The sequence below is a fragment of the Heliangelus exortis genome, chromosome 23 (assembly GCF_036169615.1).
Source record: "Heliangelus exortis chromosome 23, bHelExo1.hap1, whole genome shotgun sequence".
Lineage (NCBI taxonomy): Eukaryota > Metazoa > Chordata > Aves > Apodiformes > Trochilidae > Heliangelus > Heliangelus exortis.
The window spans coordinates 275,496-303,041 of NC_092444.1; the positions used below are offsets into that span (position 1 = coordinate 275,496).

General features: G+C 56.2%; 3 protein-coding genes across 7 annotated transcripts; all 3 read right to left on the reverse strand.

The window, feature by feature from the left end:
- Positions 1-1,906: 1,906 nt before the first annotated feature.
- On the reverse strand, positions 1,907-4,114 carry CTRC (chymotrypsin C). Its single transcript, XM_071767082.1, has 8 exons — positions 4,015-4,114; positions 3,829-3,920; positions 3,654-3,751; positions 3,441-3,566; positions 3,071-3,207; positions 2,829-2,974; positions 2,092-2,241; positions 1,907-1,983 (listed from the first exon to the last, which is right to left on the reverse strand). The coding sequence occupies exons 1-8, from the start codon at positions 4,061-4,063 to the stop codon at positions 1,966-1,968; spliced, it is 816 nt and encodes a 271-aa protein (XP_071623183.1). The 5' UTR covers positions 4,064-4,114; the 3' UTR covers positions 1,907-1,965.
- A 945-nt stretch (positions 4,115-5,059) lies between these two features.
- EFHD2 (EF-hand domain family member D2) lies at positions 5,060-9,109 on the reverse strand. The gene is made up of 4 exons (XM_071767090.1): positions 8,898-9,109; positions 6,405-6,552; positions 6,117-6,251; positions 5,060-5,930 (listed from the first exon to the last, which is right to left on the reverse strand). The coding sequence occupies exons 1-4, from the start codon at positions 9,092-9,094 to the stop codon at positions 5,796-5,798; spliced, it is 615 nt and encodes a 204-aa protein (XP_071623191.1). The 5' UTR covers positions 9,095-9,109; the 3' UTR covers positions 5,060-5,795.
- A 1,025-nt stretch (positions 9,110-10,134) lies between these two features.
- Positions 10,135-26,728, reverse strand: FHAD1 (forkhead associated phosphopeptide binding domain 1). Of its 5 annotated transcripts, none has more exons than XM_071766724.1 (24): positions 26,356-26,728; positions 26,152-26,251; positions 25,774-25,980; positions 24,627-24,903; positions 22,599-22,699; positions 22,128-22,349; positions 20,786-20,869; positions 20,278-20,430; positions 19,706-19,901; positions 19,210-19,280; positions 18,538-18,675; positions 18,149-18,256; positions 17,440-17,529; positions 16,976-17,201; positions 16,464-16,545; positions 15,968-16,083; positions 15,337-15,496; positions 14,895-15,003; positions 13,208-13,343; positions 12,960-13,081; positions 12,669-12,740; positions 12,068-12,288; positions 11,061-11,226; positions 10,135-10,485 (listed from the first exon to the last, which is right to left on the reverse strand). In XM_071766724.1, the coding sequence occupies exons 2-24, from the start codon at positions 26,245-26,247 to the stop codon at positions 10,363-10,365; spliced, it is 3,276 nt and encodes a 1,091-aa protein (XP_071622825.1). In that variant the 5' UTR covers positions 26,248-26,251; positions 26,356-26,728; the 3' UTR covers positions 10,135-10,362. The 5 variants fall into 5 exon arrangements, 4 of the variants coding, with proteins under 4 accessions (XP_071622825.1, XP_071622826.1, XP_071622827.1 ...); XM_071766725.1 differs by having other exon boundaries at positions 26,152-26,257; XM_071766726.1 differs by lacking the exon at positions 26,356-26,728 and having other exon boundaries at positions 25,774-25,911; positions 26,152-26,345.
- Positions 26,729-27,546: the final 818 nt, after the last annotated feature.

Below are 27,546 nucleotides of genomic sequence, written 5' to 3' on the forward strand. Positions count from 1 at the left end.
ACCAGCCCTGGGGACAGGGGAGTTATATCAGGAAAGCCATGTGGACTCCTTGGAATCTCAGAGCTGAGCACCAGGTGGGTGCTGGGGAAGGAGGAGGATGCTGATGGGTGCCTGGTACCACTGTCAGGAGGGGCAGGGGGCTCAGGTGGCTGCTGAGGGTTTGGGGGGCTGTGCCAGGGCAGGAGGGGGGAGAACTGGGCATGTGGGTGGGTGGGGGGGCTATGGGAAACAACTCAGAGGTGGCATTTCTCCTGAAGGTACTTGGAGTTGTGAAATGTTGCAACAAATTCATGTCCTACTGCCCTCTAGAACTCAGCCAAACCAGAGCAGAGGTATCAAACATAAAAGTTTTTTAACCAAATTTCTCAGGAACTAATGTGGATGGAAACTGGAGTAACAATTGTGGTTTTTTGGGTTTTTTTATGACACCATGGGCTACAAGGTGTAAAGTTGAGGTGAGAAATGCTAAGATTTGAACCTGCTGTGGGAAGTTCTAATGAAGATAGAGTCCTCTAGATGTAGCAGGCAGTAACACAGGTCAGGTTTTAGCAATCAAGGGTGATTAAGCTTTAATAAAGCAGGGGCCAGGTTTGAGAGTCTATGTGTCACTGGTGTAGACCTTCCCTGCTGGACCTCAAAGCACACTACCTCCTGCAGGTTATAGTGTCCCTACAGACCCTCAACCTACACTGTCACCCAGACACCCCCCTGTTCTGCCTCCCCAGGACCCACCAGGCAGCTCCCACTGTCTGGCCATGTCCAGGTGCTGGGGGAAGAGAAGACATGGAGACCACTTCAAGACCCCTGCCTACCCCAGCTCCCACCCCACACTTTCTGTGGTCAGGGCTGCACAGTCCCTTTGCTGTAGCACTCTCCCATACATCTCCAGATCCTCCAGATCTCCTACCCCACATCCCACTGCCCAATAAACCTCTGGCCGGGGTGCCAAGTGTCACCCCAGCCCCCAAGGGACCCACAGCCCTGCCCCAGCTGGGACATGTGTGACTCCAGTGGTTGCCCCCATGCTCCTGAGGACCTCCTGAGAGTTTGTGCTGGTGGGGGCTCCTTGGTCTGGTGATGGAGTCATTCTAAAGCCAGATTCTGCCCATTGTGTTCCTCACCAAGTCTGTCCCCATTGCTGTCCCCTTTGCTCATCCTCCTCCAGCAGCCACCACAAGACTAGGGGTGGTCATCACCCCTGTGGCCCTGGCTTGGTGGAGGACCCTTCTCAGGGGTCTCACACAGTACAGCCCCTATCAGCACCTCCTGGACAACCCCTTCATCCCCTCCTCCATCTCATGTCTCACCTTTCCCCAGAAAACCCCACATCTCCTCCCTGGCTCCCCCCCACAGGGACCCACAACCACTGTGCTCCGCTTGGTTCTCCAGTCATGGTGGAAGGAAACCCCATAGTGAGGTGTTTGGCTTCTGGGCTGCAGTGCAGGTCCTGACACTGGGGCTGGTAGACCCCATGCAGCTCTGGGGCAGCCCAGTTCCAACTGTGCTCCCTCAGTCCCCCCCTGGACCAAGCAGCCCCCTCCTCAAACCCTGGCAGTTAACCAAACCAGTGGTGGTCATGTCCAGCCTAGCATCAGCAAGGTCCCCCTGAGACATCCCAGGACTTGTCAAGTCCCCCTAAAGGATCCTGAGACCCACCAGGTCACCTACTTCTCTCCAAGTTCAACTGCCCCCCCCCAGGGACCAGCCAGGACCCCCTGGACCAGCTCCAGCCCCTGGCCCAGCACCATCCCCCCCCAAATCACCAGCCAACCCTCAAGTCCCAACACCCACCTTCCCACATCTGGACGCAGCTTGGGGAAGGTTGGGGGTCCCCCTTCACCTCCCTGGGACCTTGGTTCCACCATGAGCACCACCCCTCCCCAGAATAACAAGCAGGACACAGAAACCATCTCAGCACTTCTGTCTTTATCACCGTGAAGATGTGTTGACCAATGTGCCACGTCTTCAGTTCTCACTGACTTTCTGACAACAACAAGACATTGGGTGGAGGTCAGGGTGAGCCCCTCGGCTGGGAGAGCATGGGGACACCTCCATGGGGAGGGTTGTGGGGGGGGAAGAAGAGGCCCTCACCTCGTTGATCCAGTCAATGTAGGCAGACACCCGCGTGAAGACTGTTGGTTTCTTGGCCAAGTTGCAGCTCCAGCCAGAGCCAAAGCTGACGATGCCATCCACCTCCCACAGCCCATCCCGCTGGCAGTTCAGGGGCCCCCCCGAATCACCCTGCCCAGACAGATGGACACTCAGCACCTGCTACTGCCCACCCCATCCCTGCTCCATGCCCTCTCCTCCTGCCCTTCCCACGGGGGCTGCAGCCCACCGCTGCCAAAAGTTGTTGGAATGAGTCCAGAGGAGGCCCTGGAGCTGCTGGGAGGGCTGGAGCAGCTCTGCTCTGGAGCCAGGCTGAGAGAGTTGGGGGTGTTCAGCCTGGAGAAGAGAAGGCTGCAATGGGGAGACCTTAGAGCACCTTCCAGTGCCTGAAGGGGCTCCAGGAAAGCTGGGGAGGGACTTGGGACAAGGGTCTGGAGGGATGGGATGAGGAGGAATGGCTTGGAACTGGGAGAGAGAGGGGAGATTGAGATGAAACATTAGGAAGAAATTCTTTGATGTGAGGATGCTGAGCCCCAGGTTTCCCAGAGAAGCTGTGGCTGCCCCATCCCTGGCAGTGTTGAAGGTTGGATGGGGCTGGGAGGACCCTGGGCTGGTGGGAGGTGTCCCTGACCATGGATGAGCTTTAAGGTCCCTCCAACCCAAACCAGGCTGGGACTCCATGATCCTAATCCTCCCCCACCCCCCATTCCAGCACTCACGTTGCAGCCAGAGACGATGCCATCCCCACCAGCACACACCATGGTTGTCTTCACCGTGCTGCCCCACCAGTCACGCTTGCTGCAGGTCTGGTGGTCCACCACGGGCAGCAGAGCCTGCTGCAGGATGTCAGGCAGGGGACCATTTGCTGCAAGGACACCCACATCTCACACCCTGCACCCCCAACAGCCTTTCCCCACCAGGGACCCCAGCTGGGGACCCCACCTGGGGACCCCCTGCTTACTCTGGAGGCGTCCCCAGCCAGTGACATAGCAAGGGTAGTTGTTCTCCAGGGTCAATCCAGCGGGTGGCAGGCAGGCAGGCTGGATGGTCTCGGTCTCCTTCACCTCCTGGTCCAGCTTGATGAGGGCAATGTCATTGCTGTGGGGAGAGCAGAGCCATTGGGACAGGGAACATTGAGCCGTTTGGGTGAGGGACACCCAGCTCTAGGGGAGGGGGATCCCAAGCCATGGGAGGGGGGAACTTGGGCCACAGGGACCATCCATGGGGACAAGGGACCTCAAGCCGTGGAGATGGGAGAACCTGAGCCACGGGACTCTGGGGCCTTGAACCATGATGCCTCCCAGCCATCCCTGCCACATCCCATCCCTTACAGAATGAGGAAGGAATTCCATTTCTCATGTACAATCAACTTCTCCACACCAACAGCCAACGAGCCAGGCTCATCCTCCACAGACAGATCCTGCTTGCCCAAAACCACACGGTAGGTCTGGCTAAAGCTACCAATGGGAAGAAAAGGGATGTCAGGATTCACAAACATCTTCCTTCTTGGTGTGAGCACCCCCCACCCCCTCCCCAGCACCCACCTGATGCAGTGTGCAGCTGTCAGCACCCAGCTGGAGCCAATGAGGGTCCCCCCACAGGTGTGGCGCCATTCCCCGGAGCGGTTGTACTGCAGAGAGATCTGCCAGGGCACAGCAGCAGAGCAGGGATGTCCCCTGTCCTCCCCTCCCTGCTCCCCACCCGTGTCCCTCCTCTCACCTGCCATGGCCAGCTGTGGGCCAGGGCATCTTCACCACCCACCACCCGGGTGTCCAGCAGGGGTGGCACGGCTGGCTGGCCGCATCCAGAAGCTATGGGACACCAGGCAAAGGGACATCAGCCACTGCTGGGGTCCCATCCTGTCCACCCCAACCCGTCCCCTCCCTGCCTGCCACCTGCACCCACCATAACCCAGCAGCACAGCGAGACACACAGCTCCCAGCATGATTGCCATGGCCCAGGGTGCTGTGGTGGGGCTGTCACCCCCACTCTTATAGCACCTAACGCCACCAGAGACCTTGGCATCACTCCTCCTGCCACCAACATCTGCTGACTGTCCCACATAGGAGGGCTGGAGGTGGTGGTGTCCTTGGCACCATCACCCTATCTTCTCACCCTCACCCCTCCCGCCTGGGAAAGGCCACATCTGCCCTTCCTGTGCCACCACTGTGAGCTGACATGATGGGGACACCTGGGGACAAGTAAGGTCTCTCTTGGGCAGGATAGTTGGTGGGCAGACCCCTGGCCATGCTGCTCCCTGTGGGGTGTTGGGTAGCCCCACTGCACCCCAACCCCCAGCACCTGGGATGCGGCCTCCCCCCCCCCCAGCCCACCACCCCAACCCCACGTCAAGGCCAAGGTCCCATTATCAAATGTTCCAGGTGCTCAAAGCTACCCAGGCAGTGCCAGTCCCAGGGTGGGTGCCAGCAGGACACCACCAATAAGCTGGGGAGGGACTTGGGATAAGGGCCTGGAGGGATGGGATAAGGGGGAATGGCTTTGAACTGGGAGAGGTGAGATTGAGGTTGGACACTGGGAAGAAATTCTTTGGTGTGAGGGTGCTGAGCCCCTGTGCCAGGTTTCCCAGAAAAGCTGTGGCTGCCCCATCCCTGGCAGTGTTCCAGCCCAGGTTGGATGGGGCTTGGAGCACCCTGGGCTGGGGGAGGTGTCCCTGCCCATGGCAGGGGTGACACTGGCTGATCAAGGTCCCTCCCAACCTAAATCATTCCATGGTTCATTGATAGCACACCTGGCCCTGCTGCCTCCCACGCTGCTGTCCCAGCCCCTCCATGGCTCATCCCCCTTCCCCACCACCTTTCCAGCTCTGGAACCCACAATGGGTCCCTCTGGTCAGATCCCACAGGCTCCTTCCCCTCACCCAAGCCCCCAAGCCCCCACCATAACCACCCTACACCTGCACCTCCACCCCCTGCACACGCACCTGGCAAGCTTACGAAATATAATATTTATTTGGGATTAAAATAAAAATAGAACCAAAACACAAGAATCCTTCAGTACCATGTAGGGGGGGACACAGACCCCCCTTCCCAGTCCCCACATGGACATGGGAACCTCCAGACATCTGCAAACCACTCATGGTTGCACCGTGGAGTACCACCACACACTTGGACACCTTTCTGGGTGTTTTTCACCAAAAAAATAGAGAGCTGCAGCACACACAGACCCCGGGCACACACACACAAAGGTCCCTCTGCTGGGACCTGGCCCATGGTTTTGACATGGCCACAGGGACAGGAGGCAGACCCACCAGCAATGCCAACTGGCCCCAAGCTGGCAAGGCCACCGTGACGACCTGGGAACACATGCATGACATGTGATGTGGAGGACAGACGGCCTTGGGGACAGACATCCTGGGGGACAGATGTGCCAGGGGACAGACAGCCAGGCACAGTTCCCCCAGGACTTGGTGGCAGCAACACCTGGCATGATGGTAGGCAGGGGACAGGGTGCTGCTGCCCCACTGGGAAGGAGCAATTCGGTGATGGAGGAGATGTTGGGAGCACAAACAACACCTACGGACACCACAGCAAGGAGGGAGGAGCTGGGGACCACCAGGCTCTGCCCCAGAGCCCACAGGCAGCCCAGGGAGTCACAGGCACCGCAGGGTTCTGGGCATGGCCCCCGACACGTGGCACACGCGGCGTTCCCGGCACCACACGCCCCCGTCACTGCTTGAAGGTGGACTGCAGCTCCTTGAAGGCTGCCTTCCTCTGCTTCAGCTCCTCTGCCTGCTTCTTCTTCTCCTCCTGCTCTGCCTTGATCTCCTCCTCAAAGCGGCTGGCATCATGGATGGCCTGCACCTGCAGGTGGTGGCACAGCTGACTGGGATCTCCAAGACCCCCAGCAAAGCCCTGCTGCCCACCTCAATATCTTTACTTCTTCCCCACCTTGACATCTCCACCCCTGCCCACACACTGTCCCTACAAAACCACCCTCCTGCATCACCAACCTGTGCAGGGACCTCTCATGCCTGGTATGTGCCTCACCTTGGCCTCAAAGAAGTTCTTGGCACCCTTCACCCCCTCCGTGGAGACATCAATCTCAGAGAGCCGGGCCAGGGCATGCAGCCCACTGTCCTCCTGCAGCTCACCTGCTGCTGCCTTCCGAAAAATCAGCAGGAACTGCAAGGGGAGATGTTGGCATCAGTTCTCCCGAGACCTCAAAGGCACCATGGCTCCCTCCCAACTTTCTTACCTCCAGCCCAAGGTGGCACAGGGGGACCGTGCTGCAGCCATCCTCCCCTTCTGCCACAGGGGACCCCCCCAGCCCCTCACCTCCCGAAAGCTGAGCTTGCTGTCCAGGTCTTCATCCACTTCCTTGATCATGTTCTTCAAGCCCAAGTGTGTCTGTGGTGCCCCCAGCTTTTCCATCATTAGCTTCAGCTCCATCAGGTCAATGAAGCCATCCTTTCCTGCATCGTACCTGCAGGACAGAAGGACAATCACTGTCCCATTGCTGGGGACACAGAGCACACGCTGACCCTCATGGCACCTCTGCATGAGCTCACCACCTCATGCCCACACTGGCTGGACAGGGAGGAAGAGATGACAAGGATTTGGGCACCAACCACCTCAGGCCGCTTGCCATACCAAGAGAAGCTGCTGGTGAACCACTAACAGCACCCCAGAGCCTCATCTAGGATCACTGCTGCTTCCTACATCACTTGGCAGCAGAACCTCCGGGGATGATGCCAACCCTACTGCTGGCTCCCTCTGCCAGAAGTACTGAGCCTTCGCTGATATAGGGGACAACGAGGCAGAGCCCACAGGGTGCTGCTCCCACCATCACCCCTTGGCCATAACCCAAGTCCTAGGACTTATGGCACCATGCAGGTTCTCCTTGCAGCCCTCACTCATTTGACTGTGGCAACATCAAGCCCACCTGGTGCAGCCACCTCCTCTCTATGCCACCTCCTCTCTGTGCCACCTCCAGGTGACCACTGGTCAATAGTTCATGCTCCAACCCTAGCCAGACGCCTGGCCTTGGCCACGAGACCTGGGTGCACCCCTTGTGAGCTCCTGTCCCAGGTTTCCCAGAGAAGCTGTGGCTGCCCCATCCCTGGCACTGTTGAAGGTTGGATGGGGCTGGGAGCACCCAGGGCTGGTGGGAGGTGTCCCTGACCATGGCAGGGGGTGGGACTGGATGGTCTTCAAGGTCCCTCCCAAGCCAAATCATTCCATGGTTCAGTGATAACACACCTCCCCCCCCCCCCGTCACACCCCCCCCCGTCCCCTGTTTTCTGCCTCCAAGCCCCCCTTCAGAGCACCCTCCGAGGGTTCCTCAGCAAGGGGTACGACAAGTCCCTCACCCCCCCCTCCTCCCCTCCCCCCCCAGTGATTTTCTGGGCTGCCGGCATCCCTCTGCTCCCAGAGGGCAACAGCAAAACCCCTTTTCTGCTTTACTGTCCTCCTGTCACATGGCAAGGACAGCAGCGGTGGCTCGACAGCATACTTTCCTTGGGAGACCCCTTTCCCAGCCCCTCAAGCTCCCCCTCCGGGCTGCAGCTCCACCGCTGCTCCTTTGGCTGTAGCTCCAGACGCTGCGGGTGTCAGAGCAAACAGTCTGCTCCTCCTGCCCGTCTCCCACCACAGCCACTCCTCCCAGCCCCACAGCACCCCCGGGAGGGAGGGGGGGGCTTATCACTTCCAAGGGATTCTCCAGCTGCGGTTATTCCCCCGGAGAACCCCAACTATAGACACCCCCCCCCCAGGAGACAGCTAGCAGCAACCTGCTGTGTCCGCGGGATGGGGTGACAGTCGTTTGGGGACACGGGGGTGGGGGGGCTCCTGGCACTGCTGGGGAAGACGGGAGGGAATGTCTGTACCCCAGAGAGCCCCTCCAGCCTTGTGCTTGGGCACTCACTGCCTCCATCCCCCTGGCTTTCTCCAGCCACGGCCCGGTGGCCATGCCCGAGGGACACCGCACAGCACAGTGACGCAGATTATCCAGATTGTCCCACTCCCGGGCTAGCCGGGCCGGGGGGCAACATCAGCTCCCTAGCTATGCCTGTACCATCTCCATGCTGCCTTCCCAAAGCACCCCAGATGCCGGGGGCTCTGCAGGGACCATCCCGCTGGCCCCCGGCTACTCTAGCGCATCCTGGCGTGACCACGGTCGGAACCATCCTGATTTCTCTCTCTCCCTGGAAATTTCCAGGGCTCGGGGCTCGCTGCCAGCTTCCCCCCCACCCCCCCTCCTCTCCCCGGGGCCGGGGGCTGAACTCAGAGAGTCACGCTCCACCGTGTGCGGTGGCACGCTGCCTGGCCGGGGATGCTGGGGACATGCAGCACAGCCAGGGATGCTGGGGACATGCCAGGATGACCAGGGACGCTGGAGACACGCAGGATGACCAGGTTTGCTGGGGACACGCTGCCTGCCCTCGCTGGCAGAGAAGTGGGAGTCCCCGAGTGCTGCAGCAGAGGGAACGCAGGAGTCCCTTGCAGTACCCTCCAGCCCCCCCTCCCCTTCCCAGATCTCCGCACAAGGTGCCAGGGTCCCTCCTCGCAGTAGAGGGGGAGCAGGGGGTCCATTTTGCCAGGGTTTGGGGGTGTTCAGGGTGGAAGGTGTCCCTAGCATCCCTCCTTCAAGGTGCTGGAGAAGGGGGAGTCCCTGGCATCCCTCCTGCAAGGAGCCGCGGGTCCCTCCCGCCAGCCCGGGGCGCCGGGGCCGGAGCGCGATGCCGGGGGTTCCTCCGGTCGAGCCCCGGAGATGTCACCCCGTGGGTCCTCATCCCCGTCCGCCCCCCTACCCTCCCCACGAGCACTCACTGTCGGAAGAGCTTCTCCATGTCGCGCAGCTGTCGCCGAGAGAACTCGCGGAACTCGCCGGCGGGGCTAAAAACGCGGCGACCACCCCCTGGCGAGCACTCGCCCCCTGCCCGGACCCCCGCCGGGCTGCCCGGCCCCGGTCCCGGCTGAGACCCCCGGCCCCGCCGCCCCTCCAGCTCCTCCGCCGCCGCCGCCATGGTGCCCGGATGGCCGCTCCGCCCCGCTCCGCTCCTCCCCGCAACCGGGGGGGGCCGCCTCGCAGCCCCCCGCTCCTGCTTGCCCTGCCCCAGCCCCGCACGGAGACGGCCCCGCTCTACCCACCCTCCAGCCAGGGGTGTCCCGTGCTGCCCCCATCCATCAGCCCCTCATTGTCCCCCAATCCTCCCCCGGGGGTCTCCGGATGGTGGTCCCAGGCTGGTGCCGTTCCTTAGGAGAGGAAGGGGCTTCTGCACCACCTGTGCTTCCCCAACTTTTCCCATCCAGCAAGGCCGGGGTGGGATGCAGAGAACAGACATCACCTAGAATCTCAGGATGGTTTGGGTTGGAAGGGACCTTGAGGACCATCTAGTTCCACTCCCTGCCATGGGCAGGGACACATCCCACCAGCCCAAGTTGCCCCAACCTTCAACACTGCCAGGGATGGGGCAGCCACAGCTTCTCTGGGCAACCTGGGACAGAGGCTCAGCACCCTCAGAATGAAGAATTTCCTCAGAATTACAAAAAATCTACAGACCGGTGCACAGATGGAGACCCACAGCACATCTAAGCCATATCAATAACCAGAGCCCTGTGGCACAGCCACAAACCACATGGTCCTCACCAGAAAATGAGGCATTGGCCACCATCCACCCCTGGGTGGCCAGCAGCTCTGGGAAGGCTCTGCCAGAGGACAGTGTGGTTTTTGCCTCAGCAATGCACAGCCCCCTTGTGCTGCTCCCAGACCTTTTCATCCTATTAAAGAAACCCAATGGGCTTTTGGTCACACGCCAGTTGACCTGCAGAGGACTCAGCACGACCTTCTCCAAGTGATGCACCAATGTGGCCAATGTGGCTCTGCTCCTTCCCGTCACTACCTGGCAGCTCCCTGTGGCTCTGGTGTTCCTGGGGTGCCATGTTTCCATCCTGTATTATGCCTCCTCCTCCAGCTCCCCAGGGACACTGTGGGGACTGGAGGACACTGGAGCTGGAAGGGACAACCTTTATGTGCATGAGAACAAGGACAGGACTGACTGCACCATTGACTTCACACCTGCACGGGGCTGTATTCACACCTAAATATATCAACACCTGTATTTGTATACACTGGGCTGTACCCACCACACCTTTGCTATTGCCACAAACCCCACCATGAGGCATGAGACTCAGACAGCAGGAAAACAAGGTCCTATGCACTATACAGTCACACCAGGAGTTACAGGACACCAAGAGGGGTTCCTCAAAATGCACCCATACCTCGTGCAGACCTTCAGCTACTGAAGGGCCAGGTGGAGCCTCTCTTATGTGGTTCCTTCCCATTTTGACAGCTTCTACCATGTGCTCCTTGGCCGTCAATTTTCTTTCTTGAGCAGAAAGGCTTCTTGGCTCCAGGCTAGAGAAGAGACATCAAACACCATGTTCACCTGTGACACCTTACCATGGCCTTCACCCCACCTGTGGGACATTGTCCAAACCCATCCATACAGCTGCCTGATGGTCAAACAGACCACACCATCCCCTGTCCATGATGGATGGAGCTACCACCCAAATGACCATCTGTCTCCAAGACAGCAAAATCACACATCTGCACCTCTGAGGGGGATGTGTCCTGCAGCAGATGACAGCTTGCTTGGTTTCCCCTCTTTGCCTCCACTGTGTGCAACCAAGTAACTGGAGGGTATCATGACTTCCCACCTCCACCTTCTGGAACATGGGCACAGCCTGAAGTCTCCTTCACCTCTGGATAACACCAGGAGTCACTTTCCTTCTACTTGATGGACTTCCTTTGGGCATCTTAACACTGGTGGAGGGTTCAGGCTGTGCACCACATCTCCCGTGCCTCACCCAGGACACAGCTTCAAACATCTTATTCAACCTGGAGGTGCTTGCTTGACCACCATGACTTGGAACACTTGGGCACAGGGATATTTGGCTCCTGGGGCTCCTTGTGAGCTCCTGTGTCCTCACCTTATGAACTCTGGCTGCTTGCAGCAACTTCTTCTCCTGGCTCAGCTGGAGCTGTGTCCTCTCCAGAGCCTCTCTCAGCAGAGCCTTCTCTTCTGCCTCCCTGTAGGCTTCATCTTCTAGTCTGGCCATCTCCTCCTGGCACCTTCGGAGGGATGCTTTGTTCAGCCTGTGTGGAATAGAAGGGTCTGTCACCACATCACCCCTCTGACCCCTGGCTGGGCTCAGCTTGGGAGAGATGGCTTTTGAGGAACACCATATTGACTGTGTGTCTTTCCTAGGACCCCTCAGGCCACAAGGTCACACTAAATGACATCAGAGTGGCTAACACCTTGTGAGGACCTACACATGTTTCAGCGAACATTTTTCCTTCTCCAGTTCCTTAGATCACAGGAGAAGCCTTTGCTGAAACCGAGGTGCCACCTCCTCCAGGCTTCTCCTCCTCACACATGGTGATGGTGCCATCTCCTGTGCCCAGAGAGGGACCCTGGGTGCCAGTGTCAGCACTGCTGGCTTGGAGATCACCATCAAACCTCTTGCCTACTTTGAAAATGGTGCCATATTTCCACCAGCCTAGATAGACCTTACTATACCCCTTCCTCTGGTGCTGTGAGCAAAAAGATTTCTACAAAAAGACTTCTGCATTTGAGCAGTGGGTCTGGCACCAGTGCTGCCACAGATTCACCCTTGCTCCTGGACATGTGGGCCAGCTCATGGAGCTGGAACATCGCCATTAGGAAGCCAGCTTCCATGCTTGCCTCCATCCTGCCCATGCTGTCCTTCCACCCCAGCAGATGCCACTGCTGTCCCTGGATGAAGGAGTCTGCCAAGGTTTCCCCACACCATTGCAGGGACCCAAGATGACATTTCTTTCATTTTCCTGACAGCTTTTATGCTGTGACCACAATTTGACCCTTCCCAGGCAGACACATGACCTGCTGAGGGGCTGCTCCCTGTGTCCCTCATCACTTGGTCTCAGTGGGATCTGTGGCCACATTGCCTCTCAGTACCTGAGCTGCTCCATGCTACCCTCGTAATCTTTCAGCATTTCTTCTTTTCTCTCCAGGCAACTCTTGAGGTTCCTGATCTTATGGTACAGCAGCTCCAGGTCCTTCTGTCTCTGCAGACCCACTTTTTCCCTCTCCTCCCGAGGAAGCTGCTTCAGAGACTCCATCCCTGACAGCTCCTTCACTTCCATCAGCCTTCCCAGAGCACCAAGGACATCAAGGTACTGTAGGAAGAGGAGGGGATCCGTTCCTCACTAGGTCTGCCAAGTCCTCTGCCACATCACATCCCACCACTCTCCACCACTGATGGAGATGAAAATGTCCTGAGGCAGCTGCTGCCTTCTCCTCGCCTTTGCTGAATTCCCACATGTGCTTTCCCCTGGCCAATCTTCCCTGAGAGCTGGGTTCACCCATGCCTTTGGGCTGCCTGCTTGGTGGCACTTGGATGGGAGACATAGGTTGGAGGGGGCTTGGAACAACCTGGTTTAGTGGGAGGTGACCCTGTCCATGGCAGAGGGGTTGGGACTGGGTGGTCTTGAGGGTCCCTCCCAACCCAAACCATTTGATGATTCTACCATTTAGAACATGTCTATCACTGACATACCATCTTCTCACAGATGTCCATCGTCCCAGACACCTCTGAGCTTGCTGCCCCATGCCAGACCCCATCAGGAACCTGCACAGACAGGGACAGACCAATGGAGCCCCCAGGTCTCCTGGCTGTGGGATGAGCTGACAGGCCCCCTTCTGCTCCATGAGAAAACCACCCTGGACAGGTTTCATCTCCACCTCTCTCTCCTCTTTGGCATTTCTGATATCATCTCTGCAAGCCTCGTTCTCCCCATGCCAGGGAATACTTCACACCAGCCCTGTGAACCACAGACTGCCATCTTACCTTGCTGCTCTTCAGCCCTGTTCCCAACATGGGTGAAGGTTCCTTCCCTGTTTCCCAGCCTTTTGCCTCTGGTGAGCCTTTCATCAGGAGCAGCAGTGGCTCCAAACCCTTTTTCATGACAGCTGGAGGCAAACACAGACCCACCGAGTCATTCAGAGCTCAGTAGGACACATCGTGCCCTCCTGCTCCAGACACTTGGAGGTTCCTCAGGTTTCCCCACCTGGTGGCTCAGGTACAGCGACCCTCACCTGAGGACTGCTTCTTCTCCAGCAACTTTATCCTCTCACGGAGCTCGGCCAAACCTTCTCTCTGGCGTTGGATGGTTTCCTCATGCCTGAGACCTCGGCATTTCACCCCAAGGTTGGCCAAGTCCAACTCTGTCTCCTGCAAGAAGCAGCCCAGCTGGTTCTCTAATACAAGAAAGACATGGAGGTACTGGAGCGTGTCCAGAGAAGGGTCACAAGGATGATCAGAGGGCTGGAGCACCTCTCCTATGAAGACAGACTGAAAGAGTTGGGGTTGTTCAGTCTGGATAGGAGAAGGCTCCAAGGAGACCTCATTGTGGCCTTCCAGTATCTGCAGGGGCTACAAGAAGGCTGGGGAGGGACTTTTTAGGATGTCAGGGAGTGATAGGAGCAAGGGGAATGGATTCAGACTAGAGAAGGAGAGACTCCACCAGCCACACTCCAGTACAGACAAACACTCCCAAAAGCTGGGAGAAGGACACAGCATGGCTCTGAAGGGCCAGGTCAGGGTTCTCCTCTGGCACTGGTGCTGCTGCACAGCATTTACTCCTTTCTTCACTCCAACACAGCAGGTGCTGCTACTCCAGCACACACAGTGGGTCCATGTCCACACCACCTCCTGCACTGGACTGTCCTCCTCAGCCACAAGTCTGTCCCTGCTCCAGCCCCATCCACCTATCCTACACCATGACACAATCTGGGATGGACCTGGCCCATCCTCACCCTGTGTCCAGACACCCTTACTGAGATGTGGTTTGCTCCAGAAGGGTGGGTTTGGCACCTCCCCATTTCCCCTCCCTGTGGTGGCTCTTTGCCAGTGGGATGGGTGAAACCTCCCACTTGTCACCTGGCTTTGAGTCACCTCCCAGCCCCTGCATCCCCCCCCTCCCTGCTGAGGCACACGATGTTCCACACTGACAATCCCTCCATCTGCTGCTGCAGCCACCTCCCAGTGCTTCCCATTGCCAGGGACATCAGCAGGGACATTCAGCACAGGAGGAAAAACAACCTCTGCTCCTGACTCAGACACAGACTGGTTTGGGTTGGAAGGGACCTTAAAGCTCACCCAGTCCCACTCTGCCATGGTCAGGGACACCTCCCACCAGCCCAGGGTGCTCCAAGCCCCATCCAACCTTCAACACTGCCAGGGATGGGGCAGCCACAGCTTCTCTGGGAAACCTGGGCAACCAGGGGCTCAGCACACTCACCCCAAACAATTTCTTCCCCATCTCCAACCTCAATCTCCCCTCTCTCTCCCAGTTCCAAGCCATTCCCCCTCATCCCATCCCTCCAGGCCCTTGTCCCAAGTCCCTCCCCAGCTTTCCTGGAGCCCCTTCAGGCACTGGAAGGTGCTCTAAGGTCTCCCCATTGCAGCCTTCTCTTCTCCAGCCTGAACACCCCCAACTCTCTCAGCCTGGCTCCAGAGCAGAGCTGCTCCAGCCCTTCCAGCAGCTCCAGGGCCTCCTCTGGACTGGCTCCAACAGTTCCGTGTCCTTCTGGTGCTGATGGGGACCCAGGACAGCTACCCTGGATCTCCCGGCTAGGGAAAGGGTGGTGGCCACCGCAAGCTCTGGCCATCATGAACAGGCCTGGCTGGGCATCAGCAGATCCCACCACGATGCTGAGAAACACCACGTAAATCATCAATATTCAGGACACCCAGACCTCAGCAGCCTCTCTGCAGACTTACTCTCTTGGAGGCTTCATCCACTGGCACCAGCATCTCAGGAACACCCTCCAGCTTCTCCAGCCTTTCCCAGGAGGTGTCCTCCAGTGCTTGGCAGCGGGCTTGGGCTTGCCTGTACCAAGAAACAAGATCGCTGAGGGACACCATGATGGGTGAAGGTCACCCAAACACCTTGTAGGAAGCAGCACCCTGGGCACACACTGATGACTACCACAGTGTGGGTGGGAACATTCACTTAGATAGAAGTGACTTCCTTACTGGCATGAGCTCCACTAAATTCCTGTTTCCAGCTCAAGGTCACTTCCATGGAGACAACCATGGAAGCAAGCTCTGTTCTGCTCTCACACACATCTTTTGCTCCCGGGAAGATCCCTACATGCTACCAGCTGCTGAGAATCTACAAAACAGATTTAGGAAACCATCAGGTCCTGGCCATGTTGTGTACCTCAGCTCCTCTGTTGCTGCTTGCAGGGCTGTATCTTTCTTCTCCAGCAGGCTGGACATCTGGGATAGCTTCTCCCTGAGAAGGTTCAGATGCTGCTCCTGGCATTTCACTCGGCTCAGGCTCTGCTCCAGTTCCACCTTCTGCTCCTGGCTCAGCTCCCCTGGGCACACACCCCCACCATGGGTGTCCAGTGGTCCCATTGCCCACCCCTGGAGGACTGGTAGCTCCAGTGACATGGTGTTCACAGATGTGTCCTTTGCCCACTATACCCTTGTAAGGACTGTAACCAACAATAGAGTTTGTCCCCCAGACCCTTGTTCTGCCCTTGATGTCAGCCCTCTGATCCTGGGCCATGTCACCAGACTCACAGTGAAGAATCTCTTCCTCATGTCCAGCCTCAACCTCCCCTCTCCCACTTTAAAGCCACCATGCCTTGCCATTTCTCTCCAGGCCCATGTCAAAAGTCCCTCCCCAGCTTTCTTCTAGACCCTTTATAGGTAGAGGAAGGCCAAGCAGGGCAACACCAGGATGGTGACATCTCCTCTCCATTACCTGGATGTCCCTACCAGGATCACCTGGTTGCTGATGGGAAGGAGGTGGAGATGGACACCCTGTGGTACCCTTCACCCACCTCTCATGTCTGACATCCTTGCCCTGGTTTCCATGAGCTCCTTGGTCAGCCTGGTGATGATGGTGTCCTTGGACAGGAGAGTGTTCTGCAAAACTGCCAGCTCCTCCTGGAATCCCCTGAGAGAGAGAGAGCAGCAAGTCTCACAGGTCATTTGGAAGAGTTTGCCTGGAGCCAGCATGCTGGAGGTCATGACTAAGACACACATTTCCATCCCCTGGGTTCATGCCTGTGGCACCACGACTTGCCACCTGGCTCTGTCCTACCTGGAGCCACCCAAATGGGACAGCAGGTCACTCACACACCCATCAGCATTGCTTGGACACTACAGGCACCTCAGACCACCTCAGTCTGGCTAGAAGTCTCTTTTCACCACCACAGACAACAAAAAATTCTTAGGACTAGTTGCTATCAGACCCTTGGTCTCTCTGAAGCTCTCCAAGTGATCACTACCTTTCTTCCACCCCTTTGGTCAAGACCACCAGCACATGCTGCTCACCTCAGACAACTCTGTGACTCCATGGCAGGACAAACCTCCAGCTGAGCTCCTGGTGTGGACTTGCCAGCATCACCCCCAGACCCTACAGGACACAGCAATACAGGCAGATTGCATCCACGTTTAACCTTCTGCTGCATTATCTCCTTTCCCTCCCAACAGCTTTGGTGATGGAGGACCATCTTCTCTGGAAAGCTGTGTCTCCAATTCCAGTGTCCAGGCAGCTCCTTGCACCCTCCCTTGCTCTGATCACTTACCCTGGGTGCAGCCCCACGTGCTCTCTTTAGAGGCACTTCTCCAGTGGGACAGCCCTACCTATGACCACAGTGTCCCCAAAGCCTCTGAAATGCCTTCTCCAGGGACTCTCAGAGCCTGTCCTGCTTGCAGGCAACCCCTAAACCCACACCTTGCACAATGTTCTCTGTAGCAGCCAACACATTGTTCCATCTCTCTATAAATTTCCCTCATCAGAGATGGTTCTTAGCACAGACTCACCTCATGCAGCCCTTACCTACCTTCCATTTTCTCCAGGAGTGTCACCTTTTCCTCCTCCAGCATCTTCTGCTGATGTTTGGCCTCCAGCAGCCTGTCCTCTAAAGCCACAATGGTCAGAGCATGCTGCTTGCTTTGCTCTTTATACTCCACCATTTCTTCCTCCAGTTCCTGCCTCTGGAGCTCATTCTCTTCCTGAACCCTCCTGAGATGTTCCTCTCCCTGGAGAACCTGCTGCTGCAACATGACCTAGGAAAGAAGATATGCTCTTGGTTGGATGCCTTGAATGTGTTTGCCTAGAGGATGATCACCATCATCACCATCATCATCGTCACCTCTCCTGGCTAGCAGGCAGAAGGACAGAAGGAAGGGAAAGATTTTAGGGGTGGCCACAGTGCTCTAGTGCCTCCCTCCCTCAGGACTGGAGATCCCCAAAACCACATCCAGGGGGTGTCCTCTGCCTGCAGGTGAGGGTTGTTAGGACTACCTCTCGCCTCGTGGCTTCCTCCAGTTTCTGCAGGGCTTCTCCCAGTTTGTAGTCTGAAGCCTCCTGCTCCTTTGACTTCCTTGCCATTACCTAGTGAAGGCAACAAGAAGCAACTGAGAAGTGAAACAGCTCCCAGAAATCCACCTTTCCATCTGCTGATGTCCATCTGTGTGTGTGTGGGGGGAACAAACCCACCACAGCCCACTGACAGCCCCTGGCCCAATGGACCACCATACAATTGTTTGGGTTGGAAAAGATCTTTTAAGATGGCCAAGTCCAACTGTTAACCCAGTACTTCCAGCCCATGGTGCTGAAGGACAAGGGTTAGTGGTGGGGTAAATCCGTCCCAGCAATGTTCATTTGCCAAGAGACTCCTGGCTGGGGGGGACAGAGAGGGAGGAAGAGTGTGGACGTTGCCTTGAGGAGGTGATCAGAGAATCACTGAACTGGTTTGTTTGGAAAAGACCTTCAAAGTCATCGGGTCCAACCATTCACCCAGCACTGCCAAGGCCACCCATGGCTAACCCATGTCCCTCAGCACCACATCTCCAGGGCTTTGGAACCCCTCCAGGGATGATGGGGACTCCCTGGGAAGCCTGGGCCAGGCTCTGACAACCTTTGTGGTGGAGAATCCACCTACAGAGATCTTTCAAATTCAATTATTCCAAGTGTCAGGTGTTCTGTCTCACCTCCCGTGCATGCCACTGACCTCAGTAAGGCTTCTCAGGTGGCTCTCCAGGTCCTCTATCTTCTTCTGTTTTTCTTCAAGGGCTTCCTTGCACTTCTCCTTCTCCTTGGTGACCACATTCTCCAGAATCTGAGAATTGACAGCCCAGATTTTCCATGCAGACAAAATCAAACCATTTGGCACAGGACATATGGACTCCCAGAAGGACACCCAGGAGGTTCACTGCTCTGGAGCAAGGGAGAACACCTTGAGATGTGTTCCTCCTTCCTTGGAGAGGAAGAGAGCACCTGCTATCCAGGCTCTTGGGATTCCACCTGGAGAGCCTGGGGCTAAAGAATCTTCTCTCTCCCTGGGCAATGATTTTCCCAGCATGACTGTTGTTCTCCTGGAAACCAACCATGCCACCATACCTCTTTGTTCTCCTTGTCCTTTCCCAATATAATTCCCTGGATTTTTAACTGCAGGTTTCGTTCATGTGTTGCCTCCAGCTCCATCACACGCTCCTGCAGCAAAGCAGCCTGGGTCTCCTGGACCTTCTCTAATTGGGTCTGTGGGGACACAGAGACACCCAGGGGTTAAAGGATGAAGAAGAGAAAATCATCCAGTGAACATTCACCTCACTAGCAACTCAGAGGAGAGATCTACCCTCCATCCACCACCTTAGGGACATGTCTCCATTCTCTCCATTCCCTGGCATTTCATACAATCATGGAATCATTAAGGTTGGAGAAGATCATGAAGTCCAACTATCAACCCAACACCACTGTGCCCACTAACCCATGTAACCCATATCCCTCAGCACCACATCTCCAGGGGTTTGAAACCAGGGATGGGGACTCCACCACTCCCTGGGCAGCCTGGGCCAGGGCCTGACAACCCTTTCCATGAAGAAATTGTTACCAATCTCCAGTCTGAACTGGCACAACTTGAGGCCACTTTCTCTCATCCTATCATTGGTTACATGGGAGAAGACTCAGGAATTACTGCTCCTGCACATTCCCATTGTCCCACACCTGCTCCCTTAGTGTCTACCAATGAAACCACTCCCAGACCATTGAGTTCCTGCTCCTACACATCTGTACCTGTAACATCTGGTTCCTCTGTGCCATTTCCTGATTGTCTTCCAACAGTTTCCCAAGAGAAGCCAGAAGCCCTGAAAAAGCCAACAGTGTCACACAGCCCATGGGTACCCCCAGAGCATCCTTGGATGCTACACTGGCCATCTAGCAAAACTCACTTTGGGCATTGCTGCCCTCCATCCCCAGCCACCCCTCACATGCTCCACATTCCTCCATAGGCAACAGGGAGGAGCAGAGACCACCAGAAACTTGCCCTGTGCCAGTCAGGAGAGCCAAAAAAACACCCTGGCCATGGGGTTCCCCCCACAGAGTGGGCAGAGACTGTGCTGGGGTGAGCTCCTGGGGAAGGAGAGACCCATGGACAACACCTCTGCCTTACATCCACAGACCCTAGTGAGCCTGGAGATCATCATGAGCCTCTGGGATTCAGGCTGCAAAATCCCTAGGACATCCTATATGGGGCAGGTTTGTTCCCAGGGACACCCAGCAGGACACAGACCTTTGCTGTAGGTGTGTGGGTCCATCCCAGAGCCGGTCAGGAGCTGCTCAATGCCCTCCAACCAGGACAGGGGCACATGTGCCATTTCCACCACCACTGCCCCAATGGCTGAGATGGAAGGGTCCAGGCTCAGCATCTCCAGCCTCTCCAGGGCCCCTCGCAGGCTGGTGCTGCTGCAGGAGCTCCTTAGGCATTCCTGGAGAAGGCACAGCAGTCAACAAGCTGCCCTCCATGGCTGATGGGCATCTGGGACTTGGCACATAACATCTCTGATGGAACCCAAGGCCTGGGTTCAAGCACAGGAAGCCTTTGGTCCAACAAGTCACTTCATGGGTCCCACACCTTGTGTAACAACAGCTCCTGGCAGCCCCAGGGGAGGGCACTTCTACAACACAGCCCATCTCTTTCCAAGCAACACTTTCTGGGGGCTACACTCACCTCTGGGTGATCTGGAGAGCAGCAACTTCAATGATTCAGACTCACAAACATCTTTTCTCTGACCCATCATCAGACAAAAAACATTGCCCCTATCTCCTGGCTGCCAGTTGCTCAGCAGGGTTTAAGGGACTGACCTGGAACTCACTCAAGGATTTCTCGAACACCTCAAGATTTGCAGACACCTCCTTTTCCTTGGAGAGCCTGGAGCTTAGCTCCTCCTGCAGATGATTCTCTCTCTCCTGACTTTGTTGGTTTTCTTCAGAGATCTGCTTGACCTTCTCTATCACCTGGTGAAAGAGGAGATTAAGGCATTATATTTATATATTAACACCTTTTCCCTGCTGAGGGACCACAGATTGTCTCAGGGAGCAATGGTTGAGATGTGCTGCATGCTCGTAGCTCTGGTGGACTCTTGGGCTTCTCCCTGCTGTAGCCCAATGACTTCCACCCAAACTTTGAGGGCCACTTCGCAGGGCAGCATCATTAACCTGGGACAGCTGCTACCCAGCTTGTGACTTGGAGAAGCTTGGATGCTCCCAGCACCACTGGGCAAGGTGCTGTGGTTGTTCTGCAGCACCTGACTTGAGCCTATCTGGGCTTTGGAGGCACTGAGCATCTCCATGTCCTGATGCCCAAACTCACCTCCTGCTCTGTCAAAGCCTTCCCTGCACCTCCCACTGCTGCTGGAGCACAGGCTTGCATCACTTGGGTTTTGAAGGTCTCCAGCTACAGCAGGGATGGGAAAAAACAAAAATCACCAAGCGTGGAGCCTTCTCTTCTCCAGGTTCAACAACCTGGAGGTTGAACAGCTCCACAGCAGAGGTCCTCCAGCCCAAACATTTCCTATGATGCCTACATGAACATGGGTATGCCCCATGTCAAGTTAAGCCCCACATCAGTGTTTGGTGCTCAGGTCTCCGCTTTCCCTTCCTCACACCCAGGATCTGTGCTCTCACCCACCCCTGCCTGCTCCCTACCTGCTCCCTGGCCCATCCCAGCTCTGCTCCCACCACCCACTCCCTGCACCCCAACTCCTGGAGCTGCAGAGCCCTCCTGGCACCCACTGCCCCAGCTCCTCCTTGGACTGCAAGGAAGAGACCATTTGCATCTCAAAGCAAGGCCAGAACATCATGCCAGAAGCATTTCCACCCCAGCCATCCACCCTTCCCACCAGAGAACTCCAAATAAAGCCAATACATTGCAGGGGACCAGTGGGGATCTTCTTCTGGAGTGGGGGGTGGTGGTGGGTTGGCAGCATTGGACACTTGATGTTGCTTCTGTCCTTGAATTGCTTCTCCCTGGGCAACTTGGCTTTCTAACACCCCTCTTCTGCTGCAAGGTACCTTCTTCTCTTGGGGGCCATGGAAGAGCTCAGCATGTTTGGACCCTCTGTACAGCCCATGTACCCAAGGCACCTGCTGAGCCCATCACTCACTGCAGGCTTCTGAGTCTTCTTTTGGTGGAAAAAGACCTTCAAGGTCATCAGGTCCAACCATTCACCCAGCACTGCCAAGACCACCCATGTCTAACCCATGTCCCTCAGCACCACCTCAGCACCACATCTCCGGGGCTCTGAAACCCCTCCAGGGATGATGGGGACTCCAGCCCTGCCCTGGGCAGCCTGGGCCAGGCCCTGACAACCCTTTCCAGGGAGAAATTCTTCCCCAGCTCCAACCTAAACCTCCCCTGGCACCACTTGAGTTGTGCCAAAAGTTCCTCTTGTCCCATCCCTTGTTCCTTGGGAGCAGAGCCCAACCCCCCCTGGTTCCAACCTCCTCTCAGGGGGTTGCAGAGAGCCAGAAGGTCTCCCCTCAGCCTCCTCTGCTCCAGGATCAACACCCACAGGTCCCCCAAGCCCCCCCCCCCCCATTTCCCTTGGTCTCAGAGGTGTCACCCGCTCCTCTCACCCCCCAGGTGTTCCCCCAACATTACACTGATTCCAGAGGTGCTTTCCCTGTATGGTGCCAACCCAGGTTTCCTGTACCTGTTCCTTCAAGGCTCTGATCTCCTCCTTTTTGGCTCCCAGCTCTTGGTTGAAGGTGAGCAGCTTCTGGGCCAGCTCCACTTTGTTCCTTTCTGCTGCCTGAGCCAGCATCTTTGCCATGGCTGCAACCTCCTCCTGCAGCCCCTGTATCACTGCCTCTTTCTGCTTGGATTCTGTTCTCACAGCAGAAAGCTGACCCAGTTCCTTCTCCAGCTGCAGCATCTGTGGGCAGGTGACCAGTGCTGTCTGTCACTCTCCAGCTACAGACACATGGGGTTGCCTGTTCAATGGACTGCCAGCCTGTGGCCATCAACCCCATGGACCTGCTTGGCCTGGCTTCCCACCTCCCACACCGTGCCCTTGTCCTCTGCCCCCTTTGGTGACATCCTGGTGGGACATGTGGTTGGATGCACAACCAGGATTTCACAGCTTGGACCAGGGAAATGTCCCTCACCCCATCCCCAGCATCACCTTCTCCTGTGGGAGGAAATCCATGCTGTGAGTCCCCCCGGAAGAGCCTGTCGCCAGGGAAGGGAACCCCACACTGCTCACACCATCACCTGAGGCTGGGACTGGAAAAAAAAAAGCAAAGATCACAGCAGCAAACATCAGCATGAGATGTGGTGGCAGCAGAAGACAACCAGAAGAGAAACCAACGATTTGGCACTAAAATGACCCTTCCCAGCCTGCACAGCAGAGCAATACCACACCTCTGGGAACCAGGAAAGTCTGAAGAACAGCAGAGACCCAGCAGACAAAGTCACCTCTGACTGCACAGCACACATATCCCAGAGAGCTCAGCACACCTGAACAGCCACACTCACTGCTGTTGGCACAAGTGGATCCTTTTGGCTCCAGTTCCCAAAAATCAGATGAGTTTATGCTCCCACCTCTGCACCTTCCCCACCAGCCCCTGTCCTGCCCATCCACACCTCTCCATGCAGCTGGTCCCCCATCCCCACCACCTCAGCTTCGGGAGCTCCTGAGTTCAGCCTTGTCCTAACCCTATTCCTGACGTTCCACCACTAAACCAGGTCTCCAGGCACCACATCCAGGTGATTTTCAAGCAGATTCAGGGATGGAGACTCAACCACCTCTCTGGGGAGCCTCTTCCAGTGCTAAACAACCCTTTCTGTAAAGAAGTTTCTCCTGATACCCAACCTAAACTCCCCTGCTGCAACTTGAGGCCATCTCCCCTTGCCCTGTCCTCTGTCATCAGTGAGAAGAGACCAACCCCACTCTCATGACCACCTCCTTTCAGGTATTTGTAGTGATAATGTCTCCCCTCAGCCTCCATTTCCCCAGACTAAACAGCCACAAACCCCCTCAGTCACTTATCATAGGAGATGTTTTCTAAACCCTTCGCCAGCTTGGTTTCCCTTCTTTGGACCTGTTCCAACACCTCTATGTCCTTTATGTATTGATATTTTGTATTTGTTTGCATTGCAATACTGCTCAAACCCCTCCACCCCCCCCCGAAAAAAACCCAAAAAACAAACAAACAAAAAACCCAAACAAACAAAAACAAAACCAAAAAAAAAAAACAAAAACAAAAAACAGGAAAGCCATCACATTGGTGGCAACTGGTGACACACTACATGTGGGGCAAAAGTCTGGTTCTCCAGCTGTACTGCTCCCTCAAACCCTCACGTCTGCTGTGAACTCAGCTGGAGCGTCCTGCACCCCAGGCAGCCAGGGACTGAGCTTCAGAGGAGGAAAAAACATCTCCCAGCAGGAGGTGGGAATAGGTGGATGAGTCAGAGACGTCAGTCCTCACCCTTCCCAATAGAACGTGAGGAAAAAGGAAGAGGAAATGTCGCTCTGGGCTCTGAGGGCAATGGCATTGCCCTGGGTTTGTCACAGCCCATTTCTCCAGAGGCCCTGGAGCTGCTGGGAGGGCTGGAGCAGCTCTGCTCTGGAGCCAGGCTGAGAGAGTTGGGGGTGTTCAGGCTTGAGAAGAGAAGGCTGCAACGGGGAGACCTTGGAGCACCTTCCAGTACCTGAAGGGGCTCCAGGAAAGCTGGGGAGGGACTTGGGACAAGGGCCTGGAGGGGTGGGATAAGGGGGAATGGCTTTAAACTGGGAAAAGGGAGATTGAGGTTGGACATTGGGAAGAAATTCTTTGGTGTGAGGATGCTGAGCCCCAGGTTCCCCAGAGAAGCTGTGGCTGCCCCATCCCTGGCAGTGTTGGAGGTTGGATGGGGCTGGGAGCAACCTGGGCTGGTGGGAGGTGTCCCTGCCCATGGCAGGAGGGTTGGAACTGGGTGGTCCCCATTCCAACACAAACCAAACTGGGATTCTACAATTCAACTGCCCCACGTGCCACCAAGGGCCACACAGTGACTTTCATCAACCCCTCCGGACAAGGTCTCCCACCACATCACTCCCAATGCTCCTCACTCCTCAAACCTGCCTCTCCTCAGGCCAACTCCACTTGATGCTCAGTTGCCCAGAGAGAATCCCAGGCCACCAACCCCCAGGCTGGACATCAAGGAGTACCTGACCATGCCCTGACCATGGAGGTCCTGCCCAAGGTGCCCAGTGGAACAGTGGTGGCCACACTCCAAGCCCAGGCCCTCCTGGGTGGCTTCTGCAGGGGTGGATGGGGTAGGTGCCCAGTGGCCCCAGGGGCCTGGGTGGTGGCAGAGCTGGGGGACAGCTGCCACTGGAGGATGGGCAGGTGGGGAGGAGAGGCAGGAGCTGAAGGTTTGCGCTCTGCAACCAACTGGGGCTGCCCAGTCCAGGCAGTGCGACATGTCACAGGAGGGTAGGGCATCTGTGGTGGAGAAAAAACAGAACATCAGCAAGACTGATATGATTACCAAAAAAAAAAAAAGGCAGAACAGAACAGCCTTGAGTGGAAGCACAATTTCAGTCCTAGCCCATTTCCAAGTCCTCAGATTTAGCCTAGGAAGCCCAAAAGCTTTGCTGAAATGGAAACAAATGATTGAGGCTTTCTGCTTTTAGAGCTCTCTCTCCTCTTCCTAGGTTTGACCCCTTCCAATCCTACACATCATCTGCAAAACCAAGCCCTTGTTCCGATGCTCTCGTGGCTCAGACACAAGCAGTCCTACCCCTCTCCTCACTCTTGGCTGCCCAACACGTTTGTCAGACCTTGTGCTGGGCCGGTCAGATGTTTAATGAAGAGAATCCTGCCCTGCTCCTGATCAGCAGAGCTTCCCAGCACCTCACCTTCTCCCTGAGCCCAGCCACCCCTGCTTCACCCTCTCCCCAGCCACAAACTCTGCTGCCGAATGCAAAGCCTCTGCACCTCGCATTTGGCTTCAGCTTTGACCCCCAAGCCCAGACGCTCTAAGTGGCTTCTGAGGAACAATAAAATGCAAATAGAGGAAAAGGACACACTCGCTGTTGGGAAACCTGTCCTGGGGCTTTGCCTTTTCCTTACTGACCTGCCCGAGTTCCTTCAGCAGAGGGAGCTCCAGCTTCCCCTTCCCACCCAAAGCCTCTCCTAAAATCGTCCAGATGAGCCTGGGAACCCCCTCTTGCTCCGGGAACCAAGCCACCAGCTTCACCAGCACCCGCCCTTCCCTGGCCACCAGCACCCTCCATCCCCCAGTCACCAGCACCCTATCCTTCCTTGGGCACCCTCACCCACCCTTCCCTGAGGAGCAGCCCCTACCCGTACCTGGGCAGCCCCATCCAGCACCAGCTGGAAGGATGCTCCCGCTGATCCGAAGCACAGGATATCACCCGGGCTCACTCTGACGGCCGCATTTTGGACCTGGCAGCCATTGACGAAGGTGCCGTGGAGGGAGTTGAAGTCCTGAAGGACGAAGCTGCTGTCGGAGGGGGTGAACTCGAGGGCTGCGTGACGATCTGCTACCCCTGCGGACTGGCCCGGGCCATCAGCGGGCAGGCCAGGAGACCCCCCCAAAAAGCCCCTGGGGTTTGGTGACTGCTCTGCACGACCTCCCTCTCCTCCTCCTACCTCCCGGCTTGGCACAAGGGGTCCCGGCGCATCGCCTAACCCCATCCGTGTCACCACCACCTTCCTCGCCCCTACCTGCAGGACAATGTCGCACCCCTGGCTCCTGCCGATGGTCGTCGTGTGCGGCTTCAGCTGGAAACACTCCCCCCAACTCTTCAGAAAGGCTCGCATCGCCCTTCACCTGCAAGGCTTGCACGGAAAAAACAAAACAAAACAAAACAAATCCCAAATATTCATTTAATAATCCCACCCACGTACCCGAGCCAAGAAATTCCTCACCAATAACTTCGCGCGCTGGAAATTGGAGGAAACGAACCCAAAGAGCGGCTCTGCCCCTGCCGAACCCCGCGGTCCCCTTGGAAACCGCCGGCGCCTGCTGCCGCTCTCCTGGGTGTGAATTTCTCTTTGTTTTGTGTTGGTTTGTTTTTTTTTTTCCTTCTGCTTTTTCCAAGCAACTGGCCCGGCAGCGCAACGCGGCTCCACGCTGCCCAGTCTCCTTGCCAGCAGGTGACACAGATGGGAACATTTACCCACGTACAACAAAACCCCTGTGGGGCCGTGCAAGCTGAAGGGGAACAGTTTTGTGATGGGTTTTTTTTTCCCTTTATTACTCCTTTTTTTTACTTCATACCATGCATGCACAAGCAGGTCTTGCAACCCCAGGCGAAGGATGAACCTTGCACCCACCCAAACCTCACTTCCCATTGCCACCTCATAATTTTTTTTTGTTACCAGCAAAGCCCCAGATCACTTTTTGGCTCAGTTCTGCTCCCGTGGTTGAGAAACTCCCACATCATCTGGGAAAAGTCTTCAGAAACAGTGCAAAGGTCCTTCCTTCAGCCAGACCTGCAGGCACACAGAGCAGGAGCGAGCACCAGAGCATTTATTGTCCCCTCTCCCAGGGCTGCAAGGCAACGGTGATTTAATTTGGATGAACACACCACAGTGGCTCCCCCTCCATCCCCCAGACAAAAAAAAAAAAACAAAAAACAAACAAACAAACAAACAAAAAAAAAAAAAAAAAACCAAAAAAAAAAAAAAAAACCAAAAAAAAACCAAAAAAAAACCAAAAAAAAAAAAAAAAAAAAAAAACCAAAAAAAAAACCAGACAGAGAGAGAGAGAAATTGCCCATTTACGGATAAACAGATAAAAGTTTTCCTGCTATTCCCAGGGCTGTTCCATTGCTTGGCAGGAGCCAAATGGGAGGACAAAGTGCTAACCAGGGCCACAGCCACCCAGCACCTGCAAAACAAACCCAGAACAGCTAGCAAGCCCTGCAAGATTTTATCACTCAACTTCCCTGGTGGCATTATCAGCAGCTCCACACATCCCATCAGCTCTGGAATGGGATTTACCTTCCACAGATGTTGGGAGACATCCAAGAGATCAACCACCCCGTGAAGAAAGGCATCTGGGTCACCTACCTGCCTGGGCAACCTAGGAACACCAGCCTGAGGTCAGGGGTAGGT